The sequence below is a fragment of the Mesoplodon bidens genome (genome assembly GCF_964165515.1).
Source record: "Mesoplodon bidens genome assembly, chromosome: 19".
Taxonomy (NCBI): Eukaryota; Metazoa; Chordata; class Mammalia; order Artiodactyla; family Ziphiidae; genus Mesoplodon; species Mesoplodon bidens.
Genome location: NC_138179.1, coordinates 22,433,977 through 22,450,034, shown reverse-complemented (window position 1 = coordinate 22,450,034; position 16,058 = coordinate 22,433,977). Strand labels below are relative to the sequence as shown.

At 39.7% G+C, this 16,058-nt stretch overlaps 1 protein-coding gene across 5 annotated transcripts in view; it reads left to right on the top strand.

Annotated features, from left to right (window-relative positions):
- Nucleotides 1-16,058, top strand: part of MYH10 (myosin heavy chain 10) — a 139,658-nt gene that overhangs the window by 71,080 nt on the left and 52,520 nt on the right. For all 5 annotated transcript variants that reach the window (XM_081219265.1, XM_081219261.1, XM_081219264.1 and 2 more), the window contains exons 7-12: nt 4,427-4,490; nt 6,229-6,327; nt 8,088-8,231; nt 8,485-8,580; nt 12,763-12,881; nt 13,509-13,661. In XM_081219265.1, coding sequence (XP_081075391.1) covers nt 4,427-4,490; nt 6,229-6,327; nt 8,088-8,231; nt 8,485-8,580; nt 12,763-12,881; nt 13,509-13,661 — 675 coding nt within the window. The remainder of the gene's footprint in view (nt 1-4,426; nt 4,491-6,228; nt 6,328-8,087; nt 8,232-8,484; nt 8,581-12,762; nt 12,882-13,508; nt 13,662-16,058) is intronic.

Here is a 16,058-nt window from a genome sequence, read left to right as displayed (position 1 = left end):
TTAAATTACCATTTAGCTTGAAGCTAACGGATCTACTTGATAAACTGTAAGACTACTCAGCTCCACTGGGCTGTTTCTGGGAATCCTTCTTCTGTTCCCATAGCACCACCTCTCAGTCCTTTGGACGTGCCCGGACCATGTTCTTCAGGTTCCAAAAAAACACCGCCTTGGTTCTCCTGAAGTTGGGGGGCCACTTGTCAGCATCTCTCAATGCCACAACCATATTATTTGTGTAAACTGGTTGTTTGTATAAAAGTAATACTTATATGATATCACAAGAGCCCGTCTGAAAAGGAGGGAAAGTTTTTTTCTCACATTAAAAACAAACAAAAAAACTTTCTCTCCCGCTATAAAATAAAACTAACCAAACAAGCAAATTGTGATTTTTATTTTGTGATGCTTAAGTAATTAACAAGTTCTCTGGAAGAAATTGTTCAATACTCACCAGCAGCCTCTTAAAGATTTGCATGGTAGTCCGATGGAATTTAAATTGTTACCTCATTAAGTTCGGTGATACAAGATCAGCTTTTAAGCTAGAGGGCGTTGCTGGTGTTTGTGTCACCATCCTCATTTCCAATTTCATGTTCTATTCTGTTGTCTGCACATACTCAGTTACAAATGTTAGACCCGTGTCCAGAGTTGTTTTGGTTTAGCCAATGTTTTGATAACTTATAAATGTGGTGAGTGACTTTATACATGACTGTGTGAGGGGTGCTAAGAGGCTGTTTTTCACAGAATGCCTTTGCTTCCTCCAGGACTCATGTTTTTCACCTCCCTCTTGAACCCTTTGGGGTTTAGTGGCATCTGAGGCAGACCCTTAATGGAATGCGTGTCTGTTATTATGACGGCACGATACCTTAGCCATACCAAACTAGCCATGCATTTCCTGTGCAGAACAAGGCTTTTAGAAAATATGAGATAGAATATTTACATTTTGGTGGCGGAGGGCGGTGTTTGAAGGACACTTTGGAAATGGTGAAGGGGAGAACTGGGGTGGGGAGGCAGCTCCTTGGTGTGTACATGAGGGAGACTTCACTGCCGGAAATCAGCATTAGGAACTTTCTCCCCATCTTCCCCACGTACGATCTCTTTTCACCTTGTTTTCCTAGCTTGGTTTGAGTTTATTAAAATTGGAAAACTGGGTGAGTTCTTACTGAGTGCTCATAATATTGAGCAAAAAATATGAGTTCTTTTTTTTAACTTAATTTATTTTTGGCCGTGTTGGGTCTCCGTTGCTGCACACAGGCTTTCTCTAAGTTGTGGCGAGCGGGGGCTACTCTTTGTTGTGGTATGCAGGCTTCTCATTGTGGTGGCTTCTCTTATTGCAGAGCACAGGCTCTAGGCGCGTGGGCTTCAGTGATTGTGGCTTGCAGGCTCAGTAGTTGTGGCACACGGGTTTAGTTGCTCCGTGGCATGTGGGATCTTCCCGGACCAGGGCTCGAACCCGTGTCCCCTGCACTGGCAGGCAGATTCTCAACCACCGTGCCATCAGGGAAGCCCCAAAATATGAGTTCTTGATTTTCGTAAGTTATCCCTTTTTTCAGTTTTGAAAATCAACATTATTGAGATATAATTTACCTGCAGTAAATCACAGTTCAAAAATTCTGTGGTAGCATCCGAATACTGACTACTCATTTTTTTCTACTTAAAGTAAATATTTATACACTGAAAAAAAATAACATTGGAAAGGTGAGAAGAGTCCTGAAGTCATAGGTAAAAGAATGGGCAATTGGAGTGGAGACACAAGTGAAGAGTGTAAATCGGCATTTCATGAGGAAGTAACGTTTAATTTAACATATTTATTGTAAATCTAAGGAATAGATGTTTAATTATATATTTTTAAATGATGTTTATCTAAGGAGGCCTAAGATATCTCCCTTGATTATTTTTTAAAATTATTGAGTTACATTTTGCATACAGTAAAATTCACCCCTTTCAAGTGCACAGTTCAATAGATTTAGATGAATGTAAATAGTAGTGTAACTGGCACCGTGATCCAGAGATAGAATATTCCCATCCTCCAAAAAGTTTCCCTCCTGCCTTGACATAGTTAGTCCCCTCCTCCTAACTGTAGCTCTGATAACCACTGGTCTATTTCATCTCTATAGTTTTGTTTTCTTTAGAATGTCAAGTAAATGGAATCATGACATAAGTGTAGTGTTTTCCGTCCAGCTTCTTTCACACAACATAAAGCTTTTTTAGATCCATCCATGTTGTCAGGTATATCACTGGCTTGATCATTTTTATTGCTCCGCGGTGTTCCATTGTGTGAATATACCACTATTTCTTTATCCATTCACTCTTGATGGACATTTGGATTGTTTCTTTTGGGGGACTGTTAAGGAGAAAGTGGCTGTGGACGTTCACGTGCAACACTTCGTGTCATGTGGTAACTTATGTTTAACTTTATAAGAAACTGGCAAACTGTTTTCCAAAGTGGCTGTACCAGTTTGCATTCATTCCAGTGTTGTATGAGAGTCCTAATTGTTCTATATCCTTGCTGGTCTTTCTTAAAAATTTTACAGAGTGGATATGTTACAGTGCTATCTCATTGTGCCAGTTTTAGTTTGCGTTTCCCTAATAACTAATGCTATTGAGCATCTTTTCATATACTTACTGACCATTTACATATCTTCTTTGATGAAGTATCTGTTTAAATCTTGTGTCCAATTTTTTTTATTGGATTGTTTGTCTTGTTACTGGTTGTAAGAGTTCTTTATATATTCTAGGAACAAAATCCTTTATCAGATAAATGTTTTGCAAATATTTTCTGCCAGTCTGGTTTCTCTCTCTCTTTTATTTTTTTAAAATCTTCTCTACAGCGTCTTTTCAGTATATGTGCTGCTGAAACGAGCACTGCAGTGTCTTTTAAAGAACAGAAGTTTTAAATTTTGATGAAATCCAGTTTATCAGGTCTTTATTGTATGGTTTATGCTTTTCACATTCTATCTAAGAAATCTTTGTCTAGCTTAAGGTCATAAAGATTTTCTCCTGTTTTCATTAGCAAGTTCTTTTAGAAAGTTTTCTTTTACAGTTTTAGCCCATACATTTAGGTCTATGATCTATTTTGAGTTGATTTTTGTATATGGTGTGGGGTAAGGGTCTAGGTTCTTTTTGTTTCATTTTGCGTATTTTTCAAGCACCACTTGTTGAAAAGACTGGCCCTTTCCCTGTTAAATTACCTCGGCACCTTTGTCAAAGATGAACTGACCGAATGTACGTGGTCTGTTTCTGGACTCTACTCTGCTGCATTGATCTGTATCTCTGTCCTTTAATCAATACCACACTGTCTTAATAATTTTATAGCTTCTTGAAATCCAGTAGTGCACGTCCTCAAGCTCTGGTCCTCTTTCTCAGAATTGTTGTGACTTTTCTAGATCTTTTTCATTTCCCTTAAATTTTAGAATCTGCCTGTCCACTTCTATAAAGAAAGCCTTCCAATCCCTTGCCTTTTTTTTTTTTTTTTTTGCGGTACACAGGCCTCTCACTGCTGTGGCCTCTCCCGTTGCGGAGCACAGGCTCCGGATGCGCAGGCTCAGCGGCCATGGCTCACGGGCCCAGCCGCTCCGTGGCACGTGGGATCTTCCCGGACCGGGGCACAAACCCATGTCCCCTGCATCGGCAGGCAGACTCTCAACCACTGCACCACCAGGGAAGCCCCCCTTGCCTTTTCATTTGCTGAATAATAGTAGTATGGTTACCAGTATCAGTCCTTGAATTCTTGATCATTATTATGTTCCTTTATTTTGCAAAGTATTTAATTTGGCCTTTTATATCAGTATTTATAAGTAAGATAGTTGCTTTTATTTTGCTTTCCCTTTTTTATGATATCTTTACCACTTTGGGTATTCAGTGTTATGATAACTTTATAAAATGAATTATGAAAGAATCACTATTTTTTGTTTTCCTGAAACAGTTATGTAGTAAAGCAATCAAATATTCTCTAGGAATTTGCAAAACTATTTAAGACCAATCCATCATTTTTAAAGGGATAATTATATTTTATTATTTTCTATGATTATGGTCCGTTCAAGTTTTCTCTTGTTGTTTTCCTGAATGGATTTCTGTTTTCTTAGGAAGTCATCTATATTATTTACTTTTTTCAAGTCTAACATTATAGGGCTGGGCATAGTGTTCCTTTAAAGCTATTAAAATCTTTCAGATTATTTAGAAGAGCTTTTAAAAAGTTCTAAATGCTTAGGGTTTCATTTTTATTATGTCAAGGAAAGTAACCTATCCTAGCCCTACATTTTAAAAACAATTTATTGAGGCTTTTTCTTTTTATTTGGGGCAATATATAAGATCTGCTTTTGTAAGCAATTCATGGATACATGACAGGGTACTTTGGCTTATTGTTTTATTATAGTGTTCAGATCTCCTATGTCCTTAATTTATTTTCAATTTTCTCTTTGTAATTTATTTTCAGGGCAAGTTTATTCGGATCAACTTTGATGTAACTGGCTATATCGTTGGGGCCAACATTGAAACATGTATCCTTTTTCATAATCACATTATTCAAAATAGAGAATGATTTAATCTTCCTGTGGCCTCGGGGCAACCCTCTGTGGTACCTCTCCCATTATCCAGATGATAAAACTTTAGCACAGAGAGATTGTGACTTGTTCAAATACCTTCAACTTCGGAATATGAACTCCAAAGTGGTATTTTGTTGTCGTTCGTTTTTAACACCAGGTCATGATCTAGTCACATGGCTGGGGAAGTGGAGGGTCCCACTGAGGTGAAGGGTACCTGTACATCAACCCTGGAAGTGTTTGTGTGCTGTAAGGACATTTAGGTGAATACCCCTATGTTGAAAACATCTTCAGTTACTGCTGTGTTAGCCCATTTTTTACCATCTACTTCTGATACTAGTGGGGTGAGCGTGTCCCATCGAAACAAACCTTATTAATGTACAGAGCTGAAGTAGTTTCAGTTAGTGTTAAGCAGAATAAAACTAGAGGCAAAAAAAGTCAAATACATAGACTAGTCTTAAGAAATGTCACATGCATAGAATGGCCTTAAAGAATGATAGGTATATAAAGAATTAATTTGATTTAAGAGATAATAAATTAGAAATGATTCTGAATGATAATGTGTCAGTTAGGAAAGATACAGGTGACAATTCTCTGATACTTGTTAAATACTCTTCAGTGGTAGAAATACACTGCCTCTATCCCTCAGGTGAGGGATAAATCAAACTTTTCCTGTTAATTCAGGACTTTGTTTTATGCCTCTAAATATGCTCAGAGCCAGAAAACACAAGAAGCACTTGAAAATGACAGACGAATGGAGCTAGAGTTCCTTCATACTGGGGAGCATCGTTCATGTGAATGTACTTTTCGCCGAATGTGGAGGATGTGTTTGGGATAGTCTGATTTAAAATCAGGCTGTATGGCACACACATAGTTCACTTTGGTGGCCCCTGGGAAGGTTTACTTCAGAGGAGGCAGTCCTCTCCCAAAGCAGTGAAACTGAGACTCTGAGAGCCCAGTGTAGCTGTCAACCCAGAGACACGCCGGGAGTATCAAGGCCCCGTGAACAGAGAACCCAAACAGGCCCCAGATGTGCGTCCTGATACCCAGGTGGAGGTGCGGTGTTATGACGTGCAGGTGCTGAGTGGGGACTCGCAGGGGTAGGACAGGAGTTATGCACATGTATTTTGGAGTTCAACAAAGTTTTGATTTGTACCTCTACCACTTATTAGCTGTTTTTTTTTAAAGTTTTTCTACATACAATGCTTCGCATTTTTATTATTTATTTGTTTGTTTATTTGTTTATTTTTGGCTGCGTTGGGTCTTCATTGTTGCACGTGGGCTTTCTCTAGTTGCGGTGAGCAGGGGCAACTCCTCGGTGGTGGTGTGCGGGCTTCTCATTGCGGTGGCTTCTCTTGCTGCGGAGCACGGGCTCTAGGCGCGCGGGCTTCAGTAGTTGTGGCACGTGGGCTCAGTAGTTGTGGCTCATGGGCTCTAGAGCACAGGCTTAGTAGTTGTGGCGCATGGGCTTAGTTGCTCTGTGGTACGTGGGATCTTCCTGGACCAGGGCTCGAACCTGTGTCCCCTGCATTGGCAGGCGGACTCTTGACCACTGCGCCACCAGGGAATTCTCAGCTGTGTTATTTTGAGTAATTTCTTTGTGCCTTGGTTTCCTTATTTGTGAAGTTGTGATAGTAATTCTGATGTTAAAAGGCTTTTTCTGCCTTCAGTGTCACCCTTAACCTCCTTTGCTCAGACCTTCTGGAAAAATCTCGTGCTGTTCGTCAAGCAAAAGATGAACGTACTTTTCATATCTTTTACCAATTGTTATCTGGAGCAGGAGAACATCTGAAGTGTAAGTTACAAAGTTTTTTACTCCTTTATATTCAGTTGAGTATCTTTTTTAATATTAAAACAATTTTTTTGAGAAAGAGAACAGTTTTGGGAAACAGATTTATACACATACACCAGAATTCTAGCTGGTTAAATTACGAAAATGATGTTGAATTTCCAAGCCATGGGGTCAGTACTTTAAGTGGCAAGTATATGGGTGGCGTTATATTATCTTTTGTACTTTTGTTTCTTTTCTTTTAAAATAATTTTAAATTAGAAGACAAATGATGTGTTTTTATACACATTCCATTTCAAAGTTTATAAATACAAAAGTAAGAAAAAATAAATTTATTTAATAAAATTAACTTGAATAAATATGTGTATTCCTAGATTTACAACTGAATATGTGTTATGCTTCCAGTAGTACTAGAAAGAGCCTGTGCGGATTTTTATTTATTTATTTTGTGAATCACAGGTTTAGGGTTGGACAGGGTAAAAAGTAAATTCTGTGCTGGGTCAGGAGGGAGGGGAGAAGGTACACAACTTTCCAGTTTCTTCTGAGTTTCAAAGTCCATGCTTCTTCTCTAGAATTAGTATGTATATTATTTAGATATCACAACAGACATATAAAACCCAGTAATACTTTTCTCATCTGGGGTCTAGGCTTTTGTTAACCATAGGTCATCTGTGGAAGCATTAAACCCAGAAATCAGTTAAAGAAAGACCTGCAAGGAAAAAATAATAATAATAATAAGCAGCAAGTAAATAGAGTAATTGCCAGTGAGAGACTAAAAATTCAAGATTATACATTAGGTAATGCTGAAGGGAAGAAAACCCTCAGGCTTTCAGACTGGCAGGCATTCTTAAGTAGTAATGAATCGGAAAAAAAAGACACCGGTAAAAGAAGGAGATTAAAAAAAAAAAAGCAAGCAATACCTGGTAGAAGCTAAATGTGATGTAAATAAGAATTAAGGGATGGGGGTGATCGGGAGAAATCCTCTGCAGCAGAGCCAGTTACACAGAAAGCTAGGAGCACATGATAACATCTGCTGAAGGGATAACGACCTGTTTTACTATTTTGAGTGCTCCTGAGAACGTCCTTCTGCTCTTAAGAACACATTTCTTGAAGGAGTCAGTTAAGTTCTCTCTAACTCATGGACCCTGAAGTATAGAGTCAGTGGGAGTATCCGTTATAATACCCTGTCAGACTATTACTGTGTCAGACAGCACTCTCAGAGGCAATGTACCACTAAACAGACTGACTTGGAGAAAGAGTTTCAAGGCATTATCTGGGCTCAGCATTTGCCTGGTCCATATTCTACACCTTCCATATCCAAGTCTTTATCTAAGCCCATGCAGTCTTCACATTGACCTCAGTGTTTGCTATAAACTCCTTGCTAATATAGGAACATAGAATATGGGTTTGAAAGCTTTCCCTCAAAAGATGCCCAAAATATTTAAGTCTGAAAATCAAGTTTAGTTATCTGGAAGATTATCATACCCCAGCCTTCTGATTTTAAATATAATATTATACAAACCGCTGTTCCCAAAAGCCCCTGTTTAGATGTTTGTTGTTTATATCATCGTTTTCCTTCATTGTACAGATAATGGAAAACTGTCTTATGTTTGTGTATTTAACATGAGCATATAAAGAAAGAAGGAGTACGTGGTGGTGATGGGTTGGATGTTCTTCTGCCATGTGGGTGCAGTTTGAAGGTGGGGATGTGCTTTAGTCTCTTGTTGACTATTTATTACGTTGTATTCTGTTATGTTTTCTTTCAGCTGATTTGCTCCTTGAAGGATTTAATAACTACAGATTTCTCTCCAATGGCTATATTCCTATTCCGGGACAGCAAGACAAAGATAACTTTCAAGAGACAATGGAAGCAATGCATATAATGGGCTTCTCCCACGAAGAGATTCTGTGTATGTGTGATTTCTCTAATAAGATTCTGATGCTCAGTTTTCATAAGACTTATAAATTGGGGATAAATAACCTAAACTAGAAAATGATTGAGAAACTAATGGGAACTGCCTGTAATTTTATGAAATCCTGAGATTTGTCTTACTGAAAAATTTTGTATAGCTAATTTTTAGCACAAAATAAGTTAGAATATGTCTCTGCTACATTTTGATGCAGTATCTTAATTAATTTTTTTCTTTTTATATCAACATAAAGCAATGCTTAAAGTGGTATCTTCAGTGCTACAGTTTGGAAATATTTCTTTCAAAAAGGAGCGAAACACTGATCAAGCTTCCATGCCGGAGAATACAGGTAAATTGATGAATACTGATTTTATTTCTATTTCCGTGGTCTGTTGTTGTGTTCTCCAAAAACATGTTACAACGCAAGCATCAAAGCCCTCCTGAAGTGTTTCCTATGAGACTCCACGTGCCTAGGAGTAAGGGTCACTCTGATTCCATAAAGGAGGGAAGAGAATGGGGTGCAGGGTGAGACGCGGCAGTGGAGACTCTGCCTTAGCCATGGGGCGTTAGGACTGGGGGGTGGGAGCGGGCACAGGCTGCAGAGACCACAGGGCTCATCTGAAAGGGAGCTGCAGCTGCTAGGTTCTATAGCCAGTTTTCTCCTTGCCAGCAGTATAGGCCCAGGGCTGCCAACTAAAATTGATTTTTCAAAGAAAGGTGGAAACCTAGATTTTAATATGAAATCTTCAAGCTTTTAAATATCGAAAATGGATTGAAATTCACACGGGTCAAGGACAGAAGTTTGTGAACCATAAAATGTGTTTGCAAGCCTTATGAGGTCTGCTTCCGAAGGTCTGGAGACAAAAAGAAAACTGAGGAATCAGTGTATTGACTCCAATGCTTGATCACCCGAGGACGTTATCCTGCCTCACAGGATCCACCGTGGCCAGTGAAGGCTGACATGCATCACAGTCTCTGCCCTGGAAATCGGCCTTCTTTTTTGTAACCAATATTAATTTAATTCTGTGTAACCCTTTTCAGGGACCTGTCCGTCTCCTGATACCTCATCACCACCATTTCCTGACAAAGCCTTTGCACCTCATCTTAAATCTTTAGATTTCCAGGATCATGAAATGTATCATTCAGTCAAAGTATTTTAATTGTCATTTGGGCCAACTTCTTCCATATAGCTTTCACGTGGTTAAGTAAGACTTAAAATCGAGCAGTTTAAGATTTAGAACAAGAAATGTATTAGTGTAACTTTGCTTGGAAATCTTGACTTAAAGGTAGAAGAGAATCAGGTCACCCTTCTGAAAGACAAGGCAGCCAAGTGTGTTTCTACTTTTTAAAATATAATGTGATAGGTTTTCTGCTTGTTATTTTTTTTTTACCTTTTAAAAATATTTATGTATTTATTTATTTATTTGGCTGCATTGGGTCTTCGTTGCCGCTCACAGGCTTTCTCTAGTTGCAGTGAGCGGGGGCTAGTCTTCGTTGCAGTGCGCAGGCTTCTCCTTGCAGTGGCTTCTCTTGTGGAGCACGGGCTCTAGGCGCACAGGCTTCAGTAGTTGTGGCACGTGGGCTCAGTAGTTGTGGCTCGCGGGCTCCAGAGTGCAGGCTCAGTAGTTGTGGCGCACGGGCTTAGTTGCTCTGCAGCGTGTGGGATCTTCCTGGAGTAGGGCTCGAACCCGTGTCCCCTGCATTGGCAGGCAGATTCTTAACCAGTGCACCACCAGGGAAGTCCTCTACTTGTTATTTTAAGATAACTTTTAGCTTGTAATGTTTGGTTTTGTTTTCCTTCTTTTTTTAATGCCCTTGATTTGTTATTTTTCATACGATTTTATAGACTGGCATTTGAAAATTTCCCTGAAAATCTGGAAATGTCTCATAATGGCAAGGCTTTCCCCCTCTTTTTGTTTTTTCTCCATTCTTTTCCTTTCTTTTCTTCCTTTCTTCTTTCCTTTATCTCTTTCTAACTTTCTTTTTCTTTCTTTCCATCCTTCCCTCCTTTTTCCTTTTTTCCTGCTTCATTTACAGAACAGCTGTTTTTTTAAAAAATAAAACAACTAAAATGGCTCCAGTGTCATTGCTTCACTGCTGTTCACTACATCACCAGTAATGAAAGTAAAATAAATATCTTTCTAATTGTATGAGAAGCTTTAAAAAATTACAACTCTATAAATAATTTTTCTCAAATTATTACCTATATTAGGTAGTGGTGGTTAATTAACACTTGCTCTATTGCAGTGTGTAAGAGTTTGTACTTTTTAATTACAGTAAAATTTAAACATTTAAGAGGAGAGAGAAGAGTGTAAGGAACTCCCAACATTCTCGTCACCTGGCGTAGACAGTCACCAACTCATGGCCTGTCGTGTTTTATTCATACCACCTCTCACTTCCCCTTTTCTGGATTATTTCAAAGCAAATCCCAGATATTTCATTTGTAAATATTTCAGTCTGATGCTTGACTCAGGATTAAAAAATACGGGCCTGAAGTGAGCATATACACTTTGACTTCTTTTAGTATTGGCGATATTTCTACTTTCTCTTACCAGCGTTTTTCAGGTTATCGATATTTTTAAATTTTTTAATTGTGATAAAATTACACATAACAAAATTTATTTTGACCATTTTTAAAGTGTACAGGTCAGTAATGTATATTCACATCATTATGCGATCAGTCTCCAGAATTCATCTTGCAAACTTAGACTCTAAAACAACTCCCCATTTCCCCCTCCCCCAGCCCCTGGCAACCACCATTCTAGTTTGTTTCTATGAATTTGACTAGTCTAGGTACCTCGTAGAAGTGGAATCATTCAGTATTTGTCTTTTGTGACTGGCTTATTTCATCAGGTTATTAATATGTTATTATACATTAATTTCCCGTGGCATTTTTACATGTTGGTACCAAAGAGGCATTTCTTAAAAAAGACTTATTCTCTACTATTGTCTATAGTACTAAAAGTAAAATTATCTTTATTAAACATACCAATCTCTATAGCACATTCCTCCTTATCCACTCCCCGCCCCATGAATAAGGTAAATATAGCAAATAGCTGTTAACCAGTGGTACCAGGGCACCACAAATTCGAAAGAAAAAAATACATTTAATCACAGAAATTTATCACAAACGTAATAATGAACCAAAAGGAAGAGCACGTTTTGATTATTGGGCTTTGGATATAAGTTTGAAACTAGATAAAATCTGAAAAAACAATCACAAACAGACCAAGCGAGAGCTGGGAAATTAGGGTCATTATTGCTTCTTCAAAAACAAAAACGAAAACCGAAAAAAGACGGCCAGATGTAACCACCTCTCTTATCTGCAGGAGAACAGAGGCTGGAGGCACATGTTAAATGACCACGGGGTGCAATCAGGATGAATGGTTCCATTTCCAGTGATGCTGAAACATTTACACGCGCCTCCCTGGAGTTGCCTTCAGAGCAATATTGGCAAATTATTACCTTTTAGATTGAATATGACTCTCTTAAAAAAGCATAAATGGCAAATAAGAGGATAATAAGGCTTAGAAGTAGAAAATGTGATGCAATTATAAGGGAACTTGTTTTCCTGGTAGAGGAAAGTAAGCCAAGATATAACCACACTATAAAGTCTATTTTTTCGCTGCTAAAATGATGTTTATCGTGATAAAGCAAGAGAGTATAGGCAATTTGCTTTTGCTTCTTTGTATTTTTCAACTTCCCATTCGATACGTGCACACAAGCAAACATATGTAGGTTAACTAAAAGGAGGCAGGATGTAGGGGTTGAGGAGGGCAGCTGGTAAAAGCTGGGGAGAAGAGTCACAAACCAGAGGAAGTGCTCCCTGAGGCACGGCCTGCCCTGCCCACCCAGGGTGCTGCTAGGTTGCCGACAGTTCACCTGGATCCCAGGGGGGTAGGAGGCAGTGCGTCTTTGAGAAAGAACTTGGTTATGCTTAAAATGTACTTACCCTTATAGAATTTTATTGTTGTTTTAACACTTAATCAAACATTTATTGTAATAATTGGAACACTTGTTGGACCTTAGTGACATTAGACAGTGAACTTCTGCTGAGGAAGGTGCCCTAATGCTGGTGAGAATCAACAGTAACAAAATTAGCAGCTTTTTATGTGAGCTGAGAAATCAAATAATTTTAATAACCTTTAGGCTTCTTGCCTACTAAAATATTATTAGGATCACTACATGGGCATGATAAGTTGTCTCGGTAACATGATGATTTAAACTATTTTAAACACCATTTTTCTCATTCTGTGCATTATCCATGGGTTCTAAGACTTAGTAACTTGCATTAAATTACCCAGAATAAGTAATTGCTGACTAATCGTCTCTTATATAGCCTAAGGATGAGTATTATTAATTTGAAAGGATGAAGGTAGTTTTCATCAGACCTAAAACTTGCCCAGCCTTATGCCTTATATTTAATTTCTTAATAATTTGATAACTACTAAGTGTTTCAAGTGTTGACTGAATATATTGTGACTCGATCATGAGTAGAAGCCTGGTATTTAGGAGACCTTTTACCCTCTAGTTGCCCAGAAACTCTGCCATCTTCTTGGCATGAACGTGATGGAGTTCACCCGGGCTATTCTCACCCCCCGGATCAAGGTCGGCCGAGACTACGTGCAGAAAGCACAGACCAAAGAACAAGTAAGTTTAACATCAGTTGCTGTCACACATTTGTTTGAATGATAACCGTGGCCATTAGATCTTCCGATGGGCATGTAACCAACTGAATCAATAGAAGCTCTATTATATGGATGTTTCTTGGTACTAATTGAGTACTTTATCTCAAAACATTTTTAGAGGTGACTTGTTAAAAAAAGAAATGTGAAATATCGCCTTGAGTTTTCCCCAGGTAGATAGATCGTCCATGTTCCCCAGGACATGTACCTCGGGATCCCGCCCAACAGGGGGTGCCCTGCTTGCTCCCTTGTCCCTGTTGGGGGGAGGGGAGACAGCGCCAAGAATGCAGGAGTCGGATTCACCCGTTTCCTGGTGGACTCGGGGCGGATACGCTGCCTAGGACCCCAGCGGCAGAGGGAAGAGTTTATTTTTACTGGGCATCTTCAGCCATTTCCTACATTGATTATCTCCAGTTTACATTTAATTGTACTAATACCCTCTGTTGATGTATAAAATTCAGAGAGGATTAAGCAGTAAGTGCCCTTTTAGGGTTTTGGCGGGCGCTGTAGATCATTAAACTCCCTCCATCAAACAGCTGTTAGTGTTTTGTTGAGATGATTTCCGGAGTAAAAGGTTGATGTCTAATTACAGGCAGATTTTGCAGTAGAAGCTTTGGCAAAAGCTACCTATGAGCGGCTCTTCCGCTGGCTCGTGCACCGCATCAATAAAGCTCTGGATAGGACCAAACGGCAAGGGGCATCTTTCATTGGAATCCTGGATATCGCTGGATTTGAGATTTTTGAGGTATATCTTTCTCCCTCCTGCTCTTGCTTCCTTCTGTTTATTCTTTTAACAAAGAACACTTAAGGCTCCCTCTGTACCAGCTGCAGTGCCAGCCACCAGGGAGATGATGGTAGATAAGTAGGTACAGTCCCTGCCATTCTATTGATGGTAGAGAGTCAAGCATTCAGTGACAGAAACCCAAAATTCTCAGAATTTTGGATAATGAAGTGAGGGGGGGCTGTGATAGAAGGAATTGGGGGGGGGCCACTGTGGAAGATGTGTCTGCAGCAGTAGGAGTGGAGTGCGGGAAGCCCCCGGCCTCAGGAAGAAGCCCCAGCATAATGAGAGTAGGTCCAGTGGTCCTGTATGGGAGGGAATTTGTCAGATGTGAGAAACTGCTAGGAAGCCAGTGGGATGAGATGTAGCTGACCAGAGAGGCAGAGGAGCTGGAGACATGGAGCGTGAGATGGAAAAGCAGAAGCAGGGAGACCGTGGAGGATGGCGTTGCCGTAGCCTGGCGGCCCGATGACACTGGCTTGAGCGCGAGTCAGGAGCAGCTGTGTGAGATCAAGAGATGAGGAAACATAGTGGAGTATGTTCTGAAGATACACCCACAGGATGTGGTGATGCACCTCAATATATTTCATTACTAATCTGACTAGATTTCTTCAAACACTCACCATCAATCCATTCAAAGGTTTGTAGTCACATACCTGCTGTGGTTTTGCTAAACGTTGATAAAATTTTGGTCTCCCAAAAATGTGTATCTTTATCTCTCCTTTGATAGACACTATATAGCGAGGCACAAATACTCAATTAAATACTTCTGGGGATCAACGTGATGCTTTGACCAGTTGGATACTGAATTGTCCTGTTTTAAAATGAACCCCTTTGGACTGTATAAGTCTGTCCTCATAAAATCTGAACTGTTACTGGTATAAGCAGTTTTATCCCCCAAACTGCCACTGCCACTACAAAAAATTGCTTTAATATGTTTTATGTTTTTTAATTTATTTATTTTTGGCTGCGTCGGTTCTTCGTTGTTGCGCACCGGCTTTCTCTAGTTGCGGCGAGCAGGGGCCCCTCTTTGTTGTGGTGCTCGGGCTTCGCATTGCGGTGGCTTCTCTTGTTGTGGAGCACGGGCTCTAGGTGAGCGGGCTTCAGTAGTTGTGGCTCGCGGCTCTAGAGTGCAGGCTCAGTAGTTGAGGCGCACAGGCTTAGTTGCTCCGCGGCATGTGGGATCTTCCCGGACCAGGGCTTGAACCTTTGTACCCTGCATTGGCAGGCAGATTCTTAACCACTGCGCCACCAGGGAAGCCCCAAGATTGCTTTAATATGTATTGATTTGTGAATAACTGAAAAAACATGAAAGGTGTCTGCGTACAAATTGCATGTCTGTTGCCTTCCTGTATATAAACAATCAGAAGATACAGTGAAAGAAAAGACCCCCACTTCCAGCTGCCAACAAGAACAGATGAAATACCTAAGAAGAAATGGGCAAGATTTAGTTGAAGACAACTTTACAGTGCAACTATGAAAAAATGAAAGACTTAAATGTAAAAATATAGCTTGTTCTTCGATGAGAAAATTCAGCATTGTAAAGGTGTAAATCTTCCCCAAATTTATTTTTTTTAATATGTTTTTAACATCAAGAAAGAAGAGCATAGATTTTATTTTATTTATTTATCTATTTATTTTTGGCTGTGTTGGGTCTTTGTTGCTGTGCTTGGGCTTTCTCTAGTTGCAGCGAGCGGGGGCTACTCTTCGTTGCGGTGCACGGGCTTATCATTGTGGTGGCTTCTCTTGTTGTGGAGCACGGACTCTAGGTGCATGGTCTTCAGTAGTTGTGGCACACGGGCTCTAGAGCACAGGCTCAGTAGTTGTGGCGCACGGGCTCAGTAGTTGTGGTGCACGGGCTTAGTTGCTCTGCGGCATGTGGGATCTTCCCGGACCAGGGCTTGAACCCTTTTCCCTGAATTGGCAGGCCAATTCTTAACCACTGTGCCACCAGGGAAGTCCCCCAAATTTATCTTTAAAGTGAACATACTTGTTTAAAACCTATTTCAAGGGGTAGAGGAGGACTAGGCAACCTGCTTCTAAAACTAATTTGAAAAATAAGTTAAAGTATAGATAGTAAAATTCTGAAAAAGAAATGAAAAGAGGATATTAAGAGATAAAACATTATAAAGCTGTAGAACTTCAGAAGTGTGGTTTTGACATGAATATACACAGTAAAAAAAAAAGTTTTAGTTTTTTAAAAAATCAGGGTAACACATTTATGAGTGCACAGACTATTTCTGGAAGGATCACAAGAAATAGGTGACAGTGGTTGCTTATAGGAGAGCAAGTGGGTGATTGGAGTGAACTTCTCAGTGCAACTCTCTGTACATTTTTAATTTTATACCATGTGTTACCAAT